The 17,210-nt window shown below is 64.0% G+C and overlaps 5 protein-coding genes across 7 annotated transcripts; 4 read left to right on the plus strand and 1 right to left on the minus strand.

Annotated features, from left to right (window-relative positions):
• Window positions 1–845: 845 nt before the first annotated feature.
• Window positions 846–4,585, plus strand: NAGLU (N-acetyl-alpha-glucosaminidase). Its single transcript, XM_057379555.1, has 6 exons — window positions 846–1,301; window positions 1,422–1,569; window positions 1,697–1,843; window positions 2,031–2,116; window positions 2,257–2,513; window positions 2,710–4,585. The coding sequence occupies exons 1-6, from the start codon at window positions 886–888 to the stop codon at window positions 3,924–3,926; spliced, it is 2,271 nt and encodes a 756-aa protein (XP_057235538.1). The 5' UTR covers window positions 846–885; the 3' UTR covers window positions 3,927–4,585.
• A 314-nt stretch (window positions 4,586–4,899) lies between these two features.
• HSD17B1 (hydroxysteroid 17-beta dehydrogenase 1) lies at window positions 4,900–6,790 on the plus strand. The gene is given in 6 exon segments (XM_057379559.1): window positions 4,900–5,121; window positions 5,123–5,351; window positions 5,640–5,819; window positions 5,896–5,989; window positions 6,080–6,263; window positions 6,335–6,790. Coding segments are annotated over 6 exon segments (1,080 nt in total). The 3' UTR covers window positions 6,506–6,790.
• A 71-nt stretch (window positions 6,791–6,861) lies between these two features.
• Window positions 6,862–10,538, plus strand: COASY (Coenzyme A synthase). Its single transcript, XM_057379560.1, is given in 10 exon segments — window positions 6,862–7,086; window positions 7,089–7,425; window positions 7,719–7,933; window positions 8,063–8,194; window positions 8,397–8,586; window positions 8,903–8,967; window positions 9,365–9,449; window positions 9,539–9,636; window positions 9,727–9,873; window positions 10,147–10,538. Coding segments are annotated over 10 exon segments (1,497 nt in total). The 5' UTR covers window positions 6,862–6,915; the 3' UTR covers window positions 10,204–10,538.
• A 543-nt stretch (window positions 10,539–11,081) lies between these two features.
• Window positions 11,082–13,805, plus strand: MLX (MAX dimerization protein MLX). Of its 2 annotated transcripts, none has more exons than XM_057379567.1 (7): window positions 11,082–11,160; window positions 11,603–11,692; window positions 12,115–12,221; window positions 12,419–12,518; window positions 12,778–12,877; window positions 13,097–13,298; window positions 13,410–13,805. In XM_057379567.1, exons 1-7 carry the CDS (start codon window positions 11,097–11,099, stop codon window positions 13,515–13,517), a joined length of 771 nt encoding a protein of 256 aa, XP_057235550.1. In that variant the 5' UTR covers window positions 11,082–11,096; the 3' UTR covers window positions 13,518–13,805. The 2 variants fall into 2 exon arrangements, with proteins under 2 accessions (XP_057235550.1, XP_057235551.1); XM_057379568.1 differs by lacking the exon at window positions 11,082–11,160 and adding an exon at window positions 11,336–11,475.
• Window positions 13,806–14,662: 857 nt separating this feature from the next.
• Window positions 14,663–17,196, minus strand: PSMC3IP (PSMC3 interacting protein). Of its 2 annotated transcripts, XM_057379597.1 has the most exons (8): window positions 16,593–17,196; window positions 16,406–16,512; window positions 16,251–16,340; window positions 16,072–16,183; window positions 15,813–15,958; window positions 15,622–15,675; window positions 15,483–15,542; window positions 14,663–15,404 (listed from the first exon to the last, which is right to left on the minus strand). In XM_057379597.1, exons 1-8 carry the CDS (start codon window positions 16,621–16,623, stop codon window positions 15,345–15,347), a joined length of 660 nt encoding a protein of 219 aa, XP_057235580.1. In that variant the 5' UTR covers window positions 16,624–17,196; the 3' UTR covers window positions 14,663–15,344. The 2 variants fall into 2 exon arrangements, with proteins under 2 accessions (XP_057235580.1, XP_057235579.1); XM_057379596.1 differs by having other exon boundaries at window positions 15,340–15,404; window positions 15,483–15,675.
• Between the last annotated feature and the right edge of the window lie 14 nt (window positions 17,197–17,210).

Consider the following 17,210-nt stretch of genomic DNA (forward strand, 5'->3'; position numbering starts at 1 on the left):
CGGCCCCAGCCTCCCGCACTCTTGGACGAGGAACCTGCAGGCTTCCCGCAGGTCCGGGAGATGTTTTTCCCGTTGTAGATCCCAGTTAGCGGAGGGATGTTCTCTCTGCACCAATCTCCTGTGCAATCACAGTATTTCTGCCCGTTTCCATGGCTCCGGGGTCTCAGCGCAGCCATGGTGCTGGCAGGACACCCCGGTCCCCCCTGGGCTGCGCTGGGGGTGCTCGGGGAGCCCCGAGTTCCCCCGTCCCTCCCCCGTGCTGCCCCRCAGCTGGACTCTGTCCTGGAAGTGTTCATGAATTCCCCCTGGAGCTGGCAGGGATCTCGGGCAGCCCGAACCCGCCCTGCCCCGTTCTCCGGCGGGGTTCGCCTCGGCGGGCAGGGACGGAGCCRCTCCGGGCGGTGCCGGGGCGCTCCCCCGCCCCGAGGCACCGGCGCTGTCCCCGCTGCCCGGTCTCGCAGCGCCCCCGGCCGGCGGCAGCGGGTCCCGGTCAGTCCCGGTCAGTCCCGGGAGCCCCCGGGCTGACGGATGGCCGGGGCCACCGCGTGCGGAACCGCCACGGGTGGAAAACGCGAAATTGGTTTCCCGTTTCCGCGGGGATCGCGCTGCCCCGGGCAGGAGCTGCAAATTTGCAAATTTGGCCCCAGCTCGGGCACCCGGAGCGGACGGGGAAGGGGTCGCAGTGGCCCCGGGGCTCAGGGAGCGCCTGTCCCCTGCCCCAGCCCGCCCCGGCTGCCGGAACCGACCGGTCCGGGATATCCCTGCTGCAAAGAATCGGGACCCGGCCGCGGACACCAGGCCCGCCCCCGCCGCCGGGACCGCCCAGCGCCGCGGGGTCGGGAGAGGCGGCACCGGGAGAGGCGGGGCCCGGCGCAGGAAGCGGCGATGGCGGTGCGGCGGGGATCCGAACCGGGACCGGGACCGGGTCCGGGACCTGGGCTGGCGCTGCCGTTTCTGCTGCTGCTGGCGGCGACGGCGGTGCGAGCGGGGGACGCGCGGCAGGAGGAGGCGGTGCGGGCGCTGGCGCGGCGYCTGCTCGGCCCGCGGGCCGCCGCCGTGTCGCTGTCGGTGGACCCGGCGCTGGCGGCCGGCGGGCCTGACATCTATCGGCTGTGGTCGCCTCCCGGYGCCGCCGTGGCCGTCGCCGTAACGGGCTCCAGCGGCGTGGCGGCGGCCGCCGGCCTCTATCGCTACCTGCGRGACTTCTGCGGCTGCCACCTGTCGTGGTCCGGGGCTCAGCTCCGCCTGCCGGACCCGCTGCCGCGGCTGCAGGCCGAGATCCGCGCTGCCGCCCCCGGCAGGTAACGGGGACGCGGGGCCGGGCACCGCTCACGCCTCGTTAGCGCGAGATAAAGCGGTGTTATATAACGGGGGCCCGGGGGGCGCGGGGGGCCCGGGCGCAGCCTCCGCCGCTCCCGCAGGTACCGCTACTACCAGAACGTCTGCACCCAGAGCTACTCCTTCGTCTGGTGGGACTGGGCGCGCTGGGAGCGGGAGATCGACTGGATGGCGCTGAGCGGCATCAACCTGGCGCCGGCTTTCGCGGGGCAGGAGGCGGTCTGGCAGCGGGTGAGGACCGGCGCCGAGGGGCGGCGGGGACCGGGAGGGCGTCGGAACCCGAACCGACAGGGTGGCGGTGTCGGGATCTCTGTTACCGGGAGCCGTGAGAGCGGCTAAACCCCGGCACCCGGCGCAGGTTTACCGCAACCTGGGGCTGAACCAGTCGGAGATCGATAAGTACTTCACGGGACCCGCGTTCCTGGCGTGGAAYCGGATGGGGAACCTCCGCCGCTGGGCCGGGCCGCTGCCGCCCGCCTGGCACCTCAAGCAGCTCTACCTGCAGGTACCGGGGGAACCCCGCCCGCCCGGGGCAAACCCCTGTCACCCTCTGCTCCTCCTGGCCGAGGCTGCCCTCACGGAGCCTGGAGGATCCCCCCGCCCCGCCCCGAGCTGCAGCAGCGCTCGGGGTCCCCTCGCGGGGAGGTGCGGGGTTTTCTCCCTCTGCTCCCTCTCTCATTTCTCTCTCCCAGTACCGGATCGTGGAGCGGATGCGCTCGCTGGGGATGACCACGGTGCTACCGGCCTTCGCGGGCCACGTGCCGCAGGGCATCCTTCGGTAGGTGCAGTCCCTGCCCTGGGGACTCAGCCCTGGGTCTCTCCTCCCACCGTGGCTTCCCCGGGACGCTGATCTGTCCCCGCACGGGCACAGCGTTCCTGTCCTGTCCTCCTGATCCCCATCTCCACCCTGTGGTGCAGGGTCTTCCCACGTGTGAATGCCACTCGCTTGGGGCACTGGAGCCACTTCGACTGCACCTACTCGTGTACCTACCTGCTGGACCCAGAGGACCCCATGTTCCAGGTGATCGGGACCCTCTTCCTGAAGGAGCTGATCAAGGAGTTCGGCACAGACCAYGTCTACAGCGCAGACACCTTCAACGAGATGACACCCCTGTCCTCTGACCCTGCCTATCTCTCGAGAGTCAGCAATGCCGTTTTCAGGTCAATGATGGGAGGTAGGTCAGTGAGCAGTGCTGGCCCAGCTGCAGGGGTCCAGGAGAGATAGCAGGGGCTGGTCAAGGTGCTGGTGGGCCCCATGCAAGCACAGACCCCCAAAACCCCCTTGAGGGGTGRTTGGYRGCTCCAGGGTCTCATGAGACACCTRTGGGTRCTGTTTGGAGAGGACTTCACCTGGTGCTCTTCTGTCCCCAGCTGACCCCAAGGCGCTGTGGCTGATGCAGGGCTGGCTCTTCCAGCACCAGCCCGACTTCTGGCAGCCAGCGCAGGTGCGGGCCCTGCTGCACGGTGTGCCCCTGGGCAGGATGATTGTTCTCGACCTCTTCGCTGAGTCCAAGCCCGTCTACCAGTGGACAGAGTCCTTCTACGGACAGCCCTTCATCTGGTGCATGTTGCACAACTTCGGGGGCAACCACGGCCTCTTTGGCACYGTGGAGGCCATCAACCACGGTCCCTTCACAGCTCGCCGCTTCCCCAACTCCACCATGGTGGGCACGGGGCTGGTGCCCGAGGGCATCGAGCAGAACGACATGGTGTACGAGCTGATGAACGAGCTGGGCTGGCGCCAGGAGCCSCTGGACCTGCCCAGCTGGGTGACCCGCTACGCCGAGCGCCGCTACGGCGCCCCGAACGCTGCCGCGGCCAGCGCCTGGCGCCTGCTCCTCCGCAGCGTCTACAACTGCACCGGCGTCTGCGTCAACCACAACCGCAGCCCGCTGGTGCGCCGGCCCTCGCTGCGCATGGACACGGAGCTCTGGTACAACGCCAGCGATGTGTACGAGGCCTGGCGCCTGCTGCTGAGCGCCGGCGCCCAGCTGGGCTCCAGTTCCRCCTTCCTCTATGACCTGGTGGACGTGACGCGGCAGGCGGCCCAGCAGCTGGTCAGCGACTACTACCTGAGCATCCGCCAGGCCTTCCAGAGCCACGCGCTGCCCGAGCTGCTGACGGCCGGCGGCGTGCTGGTCTATGACCTGCTGCCGGAGCTGGACAGCCTCCTGTCCAGCCACAGGCTCTTCCTCCTCGGCCRCTGGCTGGAGAGCGCCCGTGCCATGGCCACCAGTAACCGGGAGGCTGAGCAGTATGAGCTGAACGCCCGGAACCAGGTGACGCTCTGGGGACCCAGYGGGAACATTCTGGACTACGCCAACAAGCAGCTGGGTGGGCTGGTGCTGGACTACTACGGCGTGCGCTGGAGCCTCTTTGTCTCCGTGCTGGTGGAGAGCCTCAACTCGGGCCGCCCCTTCCACCAGGACCAGTTCAACCAGGCTGTCTTTCAAGTGGAGAGAGGCTTCATCTACAACAAGAAGCGCTACCCAGCTGTGCCAGCTGGGGACACGATGGAGATCTCCAGGAAGTTGTTCCTCAAATACTACCCCAGCGCCCTGCGGCGCAGCTTGGCTGTGCCTGCGTGACTTTGCGCTCTGCCTCTGAAGCCTCTCCCAGGGAGAGTGGACAGAGCCCCTGCACCCTCCCCCATCTGAGCTCCTGGCCTGATGGCTGCATCCTGGCTGTACTGGAAAAGGGACACAGAGCCCTGGTGGCCCCCAGCCAGCCTGGACCCCCCCAGTTCCCCTGCATGGGCAGGACATGCCCCAAGAGGGGCTGACACATGGACAAGGGATTAGCACATGGAGGGGGGTGGGCTGTGCCCCAGGGACCCATCCTGCACCCTGCTTTGTGCTCAGCTCTGCCTGGCTGCCCTGAGCCTGTTCCTAGGAAGGCTGGGCTACCCCAGTGCTCTCAGCTGGAAGCTTGGTAGGACATTGCAAAGGGACAGGACAAATGTGTCCCTGCTGTGGGGCATTGGCTGGCTAGCAGGGGCAGTGATGGGGAAAAGCAGACAGGGAGGTGGCAATGGTCAGKGGGACCCTGGACCCCATTGCCTGTGGGAACATGACAGTGCATTTCCCTCCCCACATTTGGTGCCTTTTGAATTCTAAAAGACTTTGCAGCATTGCCTGCAGTGTTGCTGGGGTTGCACTCCCCAGGACGGAGTTTTTGAGGCCCTTTCCCCAGCTGGGGCTTGGGCAGAGCCCAGGACTGCGGAGCAAATAAAGATTTTTTTCTCCCATGTGTCCAGCTCCTTTTGCTTTCCAGGACTGTGTGTGGAACATGGGGGRCAGAGGAGCAGCTCAGCCCTGAGCCTGCACAGCAGGAACAACACTCTGCCAGATGTGTCCTGGCAGCCTGGCACAGCAGAGYACAGCTGGCACAGACCCCCGGAGGCTCCTGGCTCGGTGGAGCCTTTATCACACCACCTGCACGGGGATCAAAGCGCAGGGAGCCCCAGGCATGCGCAGGGAGGTGGCTGGAGGGGCCTTGAGATAAGGCAGCAGACACAACACAGCAGCGTGGGGCGGGGGGACCCCTCCCCAGCCCTCTTAAATGGGGTGGCTGCGTTGGCCAGCACTGCCAGCCATGGAGAGAACCACGGTGCTGATCACGGGCTGCTCCTCGGGCATTGGCCTGGCACTGGCTGCACGCCTGGCAGCCGATGCCGCTCGCCGCTTCAAAGGTAAAGGGTCAACCCTGTCCTGGGGGTGTCCGGCCGTCCCAAGTGGTCTCCGGGCTGGGCCAGGCAGTACCACACCAAGGACAGACAGAGCCTGGGGGTGGTCTGGGGTTGGTGCTGACTGCACAGCTCAGTGCTGCCCACGGCTGTGCTCTGCCCCCAGTTTATGCCACCATGCGTGACCTGGCCAAGGGTGAGCGGCTGCTGGAGCGCCTGGGCGGCTGCTGCCCCGACACGCTGGAGATCTTGCAGCTTGATGTCACTGACCCGTGCTCGCTGGCAGCTGCTGCACAGCGGCTGCAGGGACAGCGGCTGGATGTGCTGGGTATGGCTCTTCCTGGTGCCCCCAGTGTTCCTGGGGTGGCTGGGAGGACCTCTTGGGGTCACAACCCTCCCCAGGGCACCGGGAGCAGATCTCAAATCGTGGGAGGTGCAGGCAGTCCTAGGGCTGAGACAGGACATGTTTAGTGGGGCAGAGGTGCAGGAGATGGATTTGGGGGTGCCAAGGACCCATTAACAGGGAAAGACCACCCCCCCCATTTCCTCCTTTCTGGCGGGGCTACAGTGACTGTCTGACCGCACTGTGCCCGGCTGACTGCACCATGCCTGGCAGTCTGCAAYGCCGGGGTGGGACTGATGGGACCGCTGGAGACCTGCTCCGACCAAGCCATGAAAACTCTGTTCGACGTGAACCTTTTCGGGGCTGTCCGCACCATCCAGGCGTTCCTGCCCGCCATGAAGAGCCGCAGGGCYGGGCGGATCATCGTCTCCAGCAGCATTGGGGGGCTGCAAGGTGGGATCCCCAGCGCCCCGAGGCACAGGGAGCCGCGGGGAAGRGCYCTGGTGCTCAGGGTGCGGCTCTGCYCCAGGGCTGCCCTTCAATGCTGTGTACTGCGCCAGCAAATTTGCAGTGGAGGGGCTGTGCGAGAGTCTGGCCATCGTCCTGCGCCCCTTCAACATCCAGTGAGTGCCACGAGGGTTGGATCCTGCCCAGCAGGACGGGGGGATGCCAGGGTGGGGGTACGGCGGYAGCTCATGCACTCCCTCCCGCAGCCTGACCCTGGTGGAGTGTGGCCCCGTCCACACCAGCTTCCTGGCCAACCTGCAGCGCCCCGACCCTGAGGGCAGCGAGATGCGGAGCCTGGACGCAGACACACGGGAGCTGTACCGCCGGTACCTGTGGCACTGTCAGAGCATCTTCCGCGACGCGGCGCAGGAGGTGGAGGAGGTGCTGCCGGTCAGTCCCCGGGGAGCGGGGGTGGCCRTGGGACCGCACCGGGGGCGGCTCTGACCCGTCTGCGGTGCCAGGTGTTCCTGGAGGCCATCGGCAGCCCCAGCCCGCCCCTCCGCTGCGCCAGCACCCACCTCCTCGCCCCRCTCTGGCGCCTGCGGTTGAGCAACCCCGACGGCTCCGCGTATGTGCGCGCCATGCACGATTTCGTCTTCGGCGGCGGCGAAGCCAGCGGGGACCAGCCCTGAGTGGAGCCACCGGAACACCGGTACCCTGAGCGGAGCCACGGGAACACCGGTACCCTGAGCGGAGCCACCGGAACACCGGTACCCTGAGCGGAGCCACCGGAACACCGGTACCCTGAGCGGAGCCACCGGAACACCGGTAGCCGCCGCCATGCGAACCCCCAGCCCGGGCCTCATCGCGTGCTCGGTCCCGACGCGTCCCCAATAAAGCCCTTTGCAGCCGCACGATTCCGTCTGGGTCCGTCTCACGCCGCGGGCCGGGCGGAGCTGCARTGCGGCCGGATCTGCTGGTCTCCTCCCTCCGCGGGCGGAGCCGGGCGCACCGCCCGCCCGCGGCGRGGCTGCCCGGGAGGCGGTGCTGTTCCGGTGCCGTCGCCGTCCCCGTTCCGGTCGGCGGCGGTTCCGGGGGGGCGATGCCGCCCTTCGCCTCGGGGCTGCTGGTGCTGACGGCGCCGCTGCCCGCGCTGCCCCGGCGGGCGGCGGGGCTGGTGGCGGCGGCGGCGGGGCTGGTGGCGGGGCCGCTGTACGTGCATCTGCAGCCGGGGCTGCGGCTGGGCTGCCCCGCCGCCGGTCCCGCCGCGCCGCCCGCCGCCTGGCACAGCCGCCCCGCGTCCTGCTGGCGGCCGCTGCCGAGGCGCCGGGGCCGCCGGAGCCGGTGCAGCTCGGGCTGCAGCGCCTGGCCGCCGCTGTGTACGGCTGCCCGCCGAGCCTGCCCGCGATGCTGCTGGGCGAGGACACCGCGGGGGACCCCGACGGGGACCCCGAGCAGGATCCCGACGCGACGCTCCCCGAATTCTTGGACGTGGCGGTTGGCGGCACTTTCGACCGGCTCCACGGCGCCCACCGGCTCCTGCTCAGCGCCTGCTGCCTCCTGGCCCGGCGGCGGCTCCTGGCCGGGGTGGCCGACGGAGACCTGCTCCGCCGTGAGTCCGGGGYGGCCGTGGCACTGCGTGGGGACGAGGGGTCAGCCTGGTGCTKCCCGGGGCAGGGCAGTGATCTGGGGACCCAGTGACCCGTGAAATCCTGGCGGCCAGCCACCCAAGGCAGAGTGTCACTGGGGATCTGGTGGGGACCTGTATCCTGTCCACAACCAGATGCAGCGAGGGCAAGGGGAGGGGAAGGCAGCGTTCAAAGTCCCACACRGGTGTTGTCTGCCATCTCCTGGTCTTGCTTTTCCATCATTCTTSTGCTTCTCTGCCCTCTTGGTACCTGGCAGACAAGGTCCTGCCAGAGCTGATTGAGCCATACGAGCTGCGGGCGGCGAAGCTGCGCGAGTTCTTGGAGGACGTGAAACCTTCACTGTGCTATGACATCGTGCCTCTGGCTGACCCCTTCGGCCCCTCAATCACAGACCCTGACCTGCAGTGCCTGGTGGTCAGTGAGGAGACCCGCCGGGGAGGGGAGGCTGTCAACMAGAAGAGACTTGAAAATGTAATTCCCACACTGCCCACTGTCTCTCCCTGCCTGACATTGCCTGGGGGCAAATTTGGTCTCGATTCGCCCCTTCCCTCTCCTGGCTTCTCATGGCTGACAGTCCTTGGGGCTCCCTTCTCTCATCAGGGGCTCCCTGAGCTGGCTCTTCATGAAATCCAATTGATGAAGGACCCTGACCACAGTCAGAATGAGGAGGAGAAGATCAGCTCCTCCAGCCTCCGGCAGAGGCTGCTGGGGACACTGCTGCAGCCCCCACGGGTGAGGGGGGCCTGTGAAGCTGCAGCTGCAGTGGGACTGGTGTGCCTGGGAGGAGGGTGGGAGGCTCGGGAGTCAAAGGGTTTGGAAAGGCTGCTCTGCAGGCCACAGCCTTTCATGGCCATCTCCAGGCTGGGCTGTCAGGATCCTTCTCCAGCAAAGCCCCACTCTCTGTCTGCTGCCACGGCTTTCCTCTTTCCSTTAGCAAGATCTGGCTTTGCCGTTGCGCCCATATGTGATTGGCCTGACTGGGGGCACTGGGAGTGGGAAAACCTCCATCGCCAGAATCCTGGGGGACCTGGGCGCCTTTGTCATCGATGCTGACAAACTGGGCCACGCCGTCTATGTCCCCGGTGGCCCGGCCTACGAGCCAGTGGTGGCAGCCTTYGGGGCAGGTAGAGTCACTGGAGGCTGTGGGGACAAGGATGGGGAGGGAGGGGTGCCCCAGCATCCCAGAGAGCTCTGGCCAGTGCCCCTGTCCAACCCCATGGGTTTCGGGCTCCCCAGGTGTTGTGTGTCCCATGTCAGGGCTGCTGTTTGCCTGGAAAAAGCTCTTCCCCATCCTTTTCAGAAGTTGGGTGAAGAGCTGACAGGTCAGGTCTTACAGCCCTTTCCTGCTGAGAGCCCTGTTCTAAAGCTCTTTCCCCAACCCAGGCTTGCCATAGGCWTGGGGTTTGTCCCTCCCAAACCTGTTGTGCTTGTGCCTTGCAGAGATCCTGAACACAGATGGGACAATAAACAGGAAAGTCCTTGGGGCCAAAGTGTTTGGAAACCAGGTAAAAGGTTTATTGTAAATACTTAATCCCATGAGTAAGGGGAGCCCTCCTCTTGTGCCAGGGGTTTTTAGTTTTCAGCCCTTTGAGATGACAACTTCCTGGATAGATTTCCTGACAGTGGTGTGGGGACAGGGTGGGACAGATCCCATCTGCTAATGGCAGGACAAAGAAAATAACAGTGAGGAAAAAGCACCCCGACCCTGGCTGCAGGAATGGGAACCTCCAGCCAGTGTGAAAGCCTTGTTGGTGCTTGGCCATGGGCTTAACCCACCCCCCAGCCTCAGTGAGTCCATCCTGGGTGTCCCCTGACTGCTCATACCCCCACACTCCTGCTTGGCTGCCCAGGGGTTCTGAGGGCAAGGGACCAAATCTCAAATCCCTCTGTGGTCTTTCCTAGGAGCGGCTGAAGAGCCTGACGGACATTGTGTGGCCCAAAATAGCTCAGATGGCAAAGGACAGAGTCAGGGAGGCTGATGCGCAAGGTAAGGGGGGCAGCTCTGTGGCAGCCCTGCACTGCAGGAAGGTGGAACTGAGCCCAGGCTGGGCACTGAGGAATGCCCTTGGTCCGCAGGGAAAGCTGTGTGTGTGCTGGATGCTGCTGTGCTGCTGGAGGCTGGCTGGCAGGACATGGTCCACGAGGTGTGGACAGCCATCATCCCAGAGGACGAGGTGGGCATGCCCTGGGCCCGTCCCTTGCTACCGGGGCTGGCCCTCAGCGTCCCCCCCAAGCACCTGAGTGTCCCCTGTTGTCCCTGCCAGGCCGTGAGACGCATCGTGGCCAGGGACGGGCTGAGCGAGGAGGCTGCTCGCCGCCGGCTGCAGAGCCAGATGACCAACAGGCAGCGGGTTGAGCAGTCGCARGTGGTGCTCTGCACCCTCTGGGAGCCGGACATCACCCGCCAGCAGGTGAGCCTGGGGCTGCTGCAGCACCAGGGCTGCTCTGGGTGAGTGTGACAGGAACCGGAGTGCTCAGTGCTGTGCTCAGGCCATGCCTTGGTGCTGTGCTCACTGTCGAGGCTGCCTCTGGACACAGCCATGGACGGGTGGCTTTGGGGATGTAAACTCAGCCAGGAAGGAAGAGGAGGCATACGACCCTCGTGGGATGCTCCTGCCCTGAGCTGAGGTGCCGCTCGCCTTACCCATGGGCTCTGAAGTGTCGCCTGGATGGTTCTGTGGCAGGTGCAGAAGGCCTGGGACCTGCTGCAGCAGCGCCTGAGTCCGGAGCCCAGCCCGTGAGGGGACAGTCCCACATGGTCCCCTGAGAGGTCCGTGAACTGCCACCACTGCCCGCGATGAACCGGCGGACGGAGCAGCGCAGGATCGAGACCACCGGTCCCGTCCAGCCCTGGTGCGGGTCCGAGACCACCGGTCCTGTCCAGCCCTGGTGCGGGTCCGAGACTGCCGGTCCCGTCCAGCCCTAGCGCAAGTCCGGGGCGTCCCCCGGTGAGGGGGGACCCCTCAGGGCTGAGCCTTGCTGGGTGACAGTAAAAAGGCTGCTCCTGCAGTGCGTGTCCGTGCGCCGGTGCCATACCCTCACCTGCCCCCGCAGGAGCTCTGCTGCCCCCGGGCTCCCCCCCAGCTCTCGTTACGGCCCGCGGCGCTGCAGGGCTCACTGTGGGGTTCACTGTGGGGCTCGCTGTGGGGTTTGCTCTGGGGCTCCCCTCAGTGTGGAGCTCCCCTCAGTTTGGGGCTCCCCTCAGTGCAGGGCTCCCCTCAGTGCGGGGCTCCCTTCAGTGTGGGGCTCCCCTCAGTTTGGGGCTCCCCTCACTCTGGGGCTCCCCTCAGTTTGGGGCTCCCCTCAGTGTGGAGCTCCCCTCAGTGCCGGGCTCCCCTCATTGCCGGGCTCCCCTCATTGCCGGGCTCCCCTCAGTTTGGGGCTCCCCTCAGTTTGGGGCTCCCCTCAGTTTGGCGCTCCCCTCAGTGCGGGATTCCCCTCAGTGCCGGGCTCCCCTCAGTTTGGGGCTCCCCTCAGTGTGGAGCTCCCCCCAGTGCCGGAATCCCCTCAGTGCCGGGCTCCTCTCAGTTTGGGACTCCCCTTAGTTCCGCGCTCCCCTCAGCGTGCGGCCGGGGCTGGCGCCCCCTGGCGGCGCGGGTGGGGCGGCGTTCCCGTTGGCCGCCGCGGCGGTCACATGACCGGGCGGGCGGAAGATGGCGGAGCCGCCGGGAGTCGCGGCCGAGGATTCGTGGGGGAAGGTGGGGTCGGGTCGGGCCGGGCCGGGCCGGCGGCGGCCGCGGGGGTGCAGGGCCGGGCCGGGGCTCATGGCGGTCRGGCGGGGCGAGCGCCGGGCTGGGGGTACTGGGGCGGGGAGTTCGCAGGTGTCGGTGTGGGTGAGGGGCGGTGGCCAAAGGCCCCGGCGGAGCCGCAGCTCGGGGGTGGTGGGTGCTGCTCGGGCCGGGGGCTCCGGGGCGCGGGCCGCGGTCGCCGCCCCAGTCCCACTGATGTGTCTCCTCCGCCCGCCGGCTCCGAGCAGGTGGAYGTGGCCTACGGCGACAATGGCCTGGACTCTGGTAGGTGCCCGGGCGGCGCCCGGCCCGCGCCAACCCCGTTCKTGGGTGGCAGTGGCGACGCCCCTCATGTCCCTGCGCCCGGTCACACCCCGCGCTGGGCACTGACCCAGGGACACTCTTTTTCCAGCACTCTTCATGGAWAATGCCCGGAAAGGCAGCATAGTGTCCCGGGCCAACAGCATCGGCTCCACMAGTGCCTCTTCTGTCCCCAACACAGGTGGGGTTTGTCCTCCGTGAGTGTTTCTGTTCCTGGGGAATCCAGCATATGCCGGGCTCCAGGCCTGCCCTGCACTGATGGGGTGAACGTGGCTGGGCAGGATTCCTGTCCTGAGGAGGAGGAAGGTGGTGGGAGCAGCATCAGGGTTCTGTGATTTCCAGCAGGGTTTGGAGTCGAGAATCACTCTGGTTTTAATACCTTCCAAGGGAGCTGCTGGCATCTGCCTTCTGCCCTGCTCCCCAAGGAGAGGGAAAGGGTTGCTAAGACTCCTTGGAAGGCTTTACTTTGACCCACCCTGCTGTAGCTGACWGGGGTGGGGGCTAAAGCTGGGCTTACTGCAGYCACAGTGGTCCCTTGAGCTGTCTTRTTCCCCTTGTCACACCTAWGCCCTCCTCAGCTGCAGCCACGCTCTGTCCCCACAGATGATGAGGACAGTGACTACCACCAGGAGCCCTACAAGGAGTCGTACAAGGACCGGCGCCGCCGGGCACACACCCAGGCCGAGCAGAAGCGCCGAGATGCCATCAAGGTGAGGCCAGAGGCAGCAGATGCTGCTGGAGTGCTGCTCCAAGGCCGCTCCAGCATTCGGCTCTTCCAGCAGTTCCCTGTTTTGCTGCTGGATCTGCCCTCTCTGCATGGTGTGCTCTGATGGGCTGTGTGGTGGGAGCTGGGATGGATCCGTTCTCAAAAGATGAGCCCACATGCTGTGGCTCTGCTTCCCTGCAGAAAGGCTACGATGACCTGCAGGCCATTGTCCCCACCTGCGAGCAGCAGGATTTCTCCATCAGCTCACAGAAGCTGAGCAAGGCTATCATCCTCCAAAAGAGTGAGTCCCAAGGGTGGGAGGGAAGGAGGTGCTGTCAACCCCTAAACCTCCTCCCTAGAACTGTGCAGGGCAAAGTTCAGCACCTTAGAATCTTGTGTGATCTCTGGGAAACTYGGGTGCTGCTCACCTACCCCCACCYACCTTCCCCAGGGGAATTGGGTCAGTGGGAGGTGATGGTGCCCTGACTCAGATACATGCCGTGGGCATCTTGGGGACCTGTGTGTGCTTCCAAATCCTCACTCTGTGTTTTCATGCTCAGCCATCGACTACATCCAGTTCCTGCACAAGGAAAAGAAAAAGCAGGAGGAGGAAGTTTCTACCCTCAGGAAAGATGTGATGGCCTTGAAGATCATGAAAGTGTAAGGAAAGAGCTGTCGGGGTCATGCCCTCTTCTTGCTGTTGTTCCCTCCCATCCTTTCAGGGCTCTGCAGAGGTTCTCCATCCAGGGGCAGGCCTGGAGCTTGGAACCAGAAGCAGAAGCTGGGTGTGGGAATTTGGAGCTGGGAGCAGGAGCTGGGAATGGCAGCTTGGAGCCAATCGTGGAGGCCTCACTGCTGACCGAGTTGTGCTTGTTTCAGGAACTATGAGCAGATTGTGAAAGCTCATCAGGACAGCCCGAATGAGGGGAAGAACCAGGTCTCTGATGAGGTGAAGTTCAATGTTTTCCAAGGCATCATGGATTCCCTGTTCCAGTCCTTCAATGCCTCAATTTCCGTAACGAGTTTTCAGGAGCTCTCGGCGTGTGTCTTCAGCTGGATCGAGGAGCACTGCAAGCCCCAGGTGAATGCAGGGCTGCAGGGGGGCTGTGCCATGGCCAGGGGGGCAGAGGCAGTGGCACAGGGGTGGCTGTTCCCCCACAGACCAACTGATGGTATCCCCTCTCTGCTACAGACACTGCGGGACGTTGTCATCGGGGTCCTGCACCAGGTGAAGAACTGTGGGAGGCGAAAAAAGTCTTATGGAATGACTAAAGGGCCTTCACTCACTTTTGCTCAATGATGGTTGACAAAAAGCATTTTGGGAAATGTACAGTGGACATGTGGACAAGAACAAGAAGGATGGATGTGTAATTCAAGCTTCAAAGTGTGAAGCGYATGAACCGCAACACAGGAAGCGATAAGGATGTGGCAGGGGACCAGTGTGTATTTTTGGGATTTTGTTTAGTTAACAAGAACACTAACAAGAATATTTTTAGCACAGAATAAAAGGAAGAATGTTTTTAGGAAGAATGTTTTTAGCACAGTATAAAAAGCCTTKCATAGTTGTAATAAACATCTCTCTTTGCTGGAATCACTGGGAGTCTGTGCCTCATTCGCTACAAAGAGCCAGACTGTCCTTGCAGAGCTGATCCCAGAGCAGCTCCATCCTGTGCCCTCAGGCCTCTGACAGCCCCACTGGCCCCGGGGTGGGGAAATGTGACAAATGCATACTAAAAACGATGGGTTTCTGGTGTAGCAGTAGGAACTGGTTCTCCCGACCCACTGGGCTGTCCCCTCCCCCTCTGAAGCAGCTGTTTTGAGTCAGCTGTGGCATTTTGGGGGAGCCTGGCAGTGGTGGCAGCAGGGTAAGCCCATCAAGAGCTGGGAGGCTGAGGCAGCACATGCTAAGGCCTTGATGAACCCCAAGTGCTGCTGCAGCTGTGGGTCCCTGGGAAGGAACACAGGAATTTCCTGTGAGCACTAGAATAAATCTCCTTTTCAGAAACTTTTCAGAAAGTTCTGCAGCTGTAGCACAGCATGGTGGCCACATGCCCCTGCTGCTCTTCCTCAGAAGACACACATACCTGACCAGCCTCAATTTGATTTTTATTTTTGTAGATTTTGCAATGGTCCCAAAGCACTGCCTGTGCCAGCTATACAAGCAGCTGCTCTCAGGGACATGTTTGGCCCTGCTCCACACCCACTTTGGATCACAGGTCTGCCTCGGTGAGGGTTGGTCACTGCCTGAGTGATGGGACTGGGGTGCTGTCAGCAGCAGAATTTGTTCTCCATAACCCCGTTTGTGCTCCTGCTGCAGGGGCACATACAGKGAATGTTTATATCAGGCAGTTTTTCCAGTGCTGAGGAGGAAGCTCTGCCTCCTGCCTTGCAAAGAGGGCATGGAGTTTATTTATAGACCTCACATGTGAAAGTGATGTRTTTTTTCTGTTGTGAATAGTAATTACATTTCCGTGAATGTTTTAATGGTTTTTCTGATGCTGAGTTCCTGGAGCTGTGCCTTAGAGCTGGTAGTTTCTAGAAGCCCATTGCAGCCCCTGTGACTCARGTGACCCTCTCCTGRCCCCTGTCCTCCCCACCCCTGAGGRCCTAAACTCTGCCCTGACACCCTCTGAAGAGACAAACACCACAGGGATGTGCAGCTGAACCAAAATCCTGGTGTTTAATGGATCATATTCTCTTGTGTCCACTCAGGCACATGGCAGGAAGCAGCCAGAAAACAATACAGAGCTCTGCAGCCCAGTCGGTCCCTTGGTCCCTTTYCTTACTGGAACACCACAGACACAGCACCAGTGCCCCCACATCCCTTTTCTTACCAGAACACCAGGGGATACCAGTGCCCCCACCCATCCCCTCAGACCCCAGCCAGGCAGCTTCATGTACTGTGGGGCAGGAAAAAAAAAAMCATTCCATGGCAAGGAGAGAGCCAGCACCAAGTCACTCCCACCCACCACCCTTCCAACTGCACATTTTAATACAAGAACAAATAAATACACAGGACAAGCCCAAGTCCTGCAAAACAAAAAAAAAAAGAACAACCCAAGAGCCGAGTTCCAGAGGCAGCTCCACAGCAGCAGCTTCTCYCCAGAACACAGGCTCCCCCAGCACCTCACACAGCCGCCGGCAGCACAACGCCATGGTCCTCATCYGTCTCTATCCCAACCTCCTCCTGCATGGCACCGAGCGATCAGAATAGGCTTAAATTCTGGTTCAGCAGCCCTGGGCAGGGCCCAGCCTCGGTACTTACAAAAAACTGCTTCTTGCTCTTGGGGTAGCCCTCCAGGATGGCATCCAGCAGCTCGGTGGCCTGGTGACACAGGRCACGTGAGGGCTGTGGGCAGCTGTCCCAGCGGGGCTGTCACCACCCAGCCACACCMCAGCAGTACCATGCGCTTCCTCCGGCGCCACTCCCGGCGGTACAGCTGCTGCTCCCGGCACACCTGCCAACGGCACCAGGTCACAGCTGACCCACAGGGCTGCCACGAGCCCGGGGAAAGCAATGCCTCTAAGGGAAGTGCTGGATTCGGCAGTGACCCGGTCCAGACTAGCCCTGGGTTTGGACACAGCAGCTGTTCACCTTCTCTTTTTCCTCTGGAGTCACGTGGTTGGTAGCAGATTTAATCCTCTCGAGTTTCTCCGTGTAACTGGCACAGTCCTTCCTCAGTGCCTCGATCTCCTTGGCCATCTCAGGGGTTGTCATGGAGCTGTTCAAGTCCTTCAGTTCTGGGAAGGCGGCACTGATCACGGGCTGAGCTGCCAGCCGGCACCAGGGCACAGCTGCCCGTGCCSTCGGGGAGCCGCCGGTGCCGCGGGGCTGCCAGGCCGGGCACACTCACCCGCCTCCATGTGCCGGCAGCTCTGCTGCAGTGCTTGCAGCTGCGTGGAGCGAGTGGCAATTTCGCCGTCCAGCCCGCGGAGCTCCGCATCGCTGGCAGCCGGGAGCTGTTCCTGCGGGGAGCGGCGGGTCAGGGGTGCGGGGTAAACGGGCCAGCGGGCGGCGGCGGACGGGGCTCACCTGGGCAGCGAAGTAGATTTTCTGCTTCCCGTAGACCTTCTCGCGTACGCGGCCCTGCTGCGCCAGCTGCTCCAGCGCCTTCACCACGGCCTGCGGGACGCGGCGTCAGCCGGGCCCGGGCTCGCCCCGCCCCAGCCCGGCCCGGCCYTGCTCACCGCCTTGCCCAGCCCGTGCTCCCGCTGCAGGTTCCCGAAGGCATCCTGGGCGCTGTACGGCCGGTTCTGCTCCCGCAGGTACCGCAGCAGGACAGCGTTGGCGCCTCCTGCGGGACCAGCCCCGGTCACCGCGGCCTCTTGGGACCGCAAAGGCCGCCCGGTGCTCCCCCGCCACTCCAGCACTCACCGCCCGCCGCGGCCTCACGCCCTTTGCTCATCCCGGGCCTCCAACCCCGCTACGCTCCGCTCCGTTCCGTTCCGCTCCGTTCCGTTCCGTTCCGTTCCCGGTTCGCGCCGTTTGCGCACTTCCGACGCGCCGCCTGCTCTCCGCCAACCGGGGGGAAGGCAGGCGCGGGCTGTGATTGGCGGGAGCACAAGAGCCACGCCCCCAAGGCGGGGCCGAACGGACACCGCCCCCGCGGGAACCGGGCCCGAGCCCAGCCCGGGGCRCACCGGACTGGCGGGACTGCCCCGCGCCCCCGGGCACGCACTCACCGAACGGACCCGGAGCCAGGCCCAGACCCACACCCGGTGCTACCGCCGCGGGGTGAGAAACGCAGCACCCTCGCCGCCCATCCCCCACCTCTGCACCGGACGCGACCAGCGAATGAATTTCATTCATTCCATGAATAACCCGTTACCGACCACCCCTTCTCGGCTGAGGCCGCCCCCCCATCCCCGACCGTAGCCCCGGCACGGCCGACGCAGTCGGATAGTCAGACAAACAGCAGCCGGTAACAGGGTCCCTTGACGAGGTACGTTCTTGGTTGCACAAACGTGATCAGAACCGGGTCTATGGCTTAGG

This window comes from Malurus melanocephalus, unplaced genomic scaffold (assembly GCF_030028575.1).
Source record: "Malurus melanocephalus ecotype Western Australia unplaced genomic scaffold, MMel_1.1 scaffold_411, whole genome shotgun sequence".
Lineage (NCBI taxonomy): Eukaryota > Metazoa > Chordata > Aves > Passeriformes > Maluridae > Malurus > Malurus melanocephalus.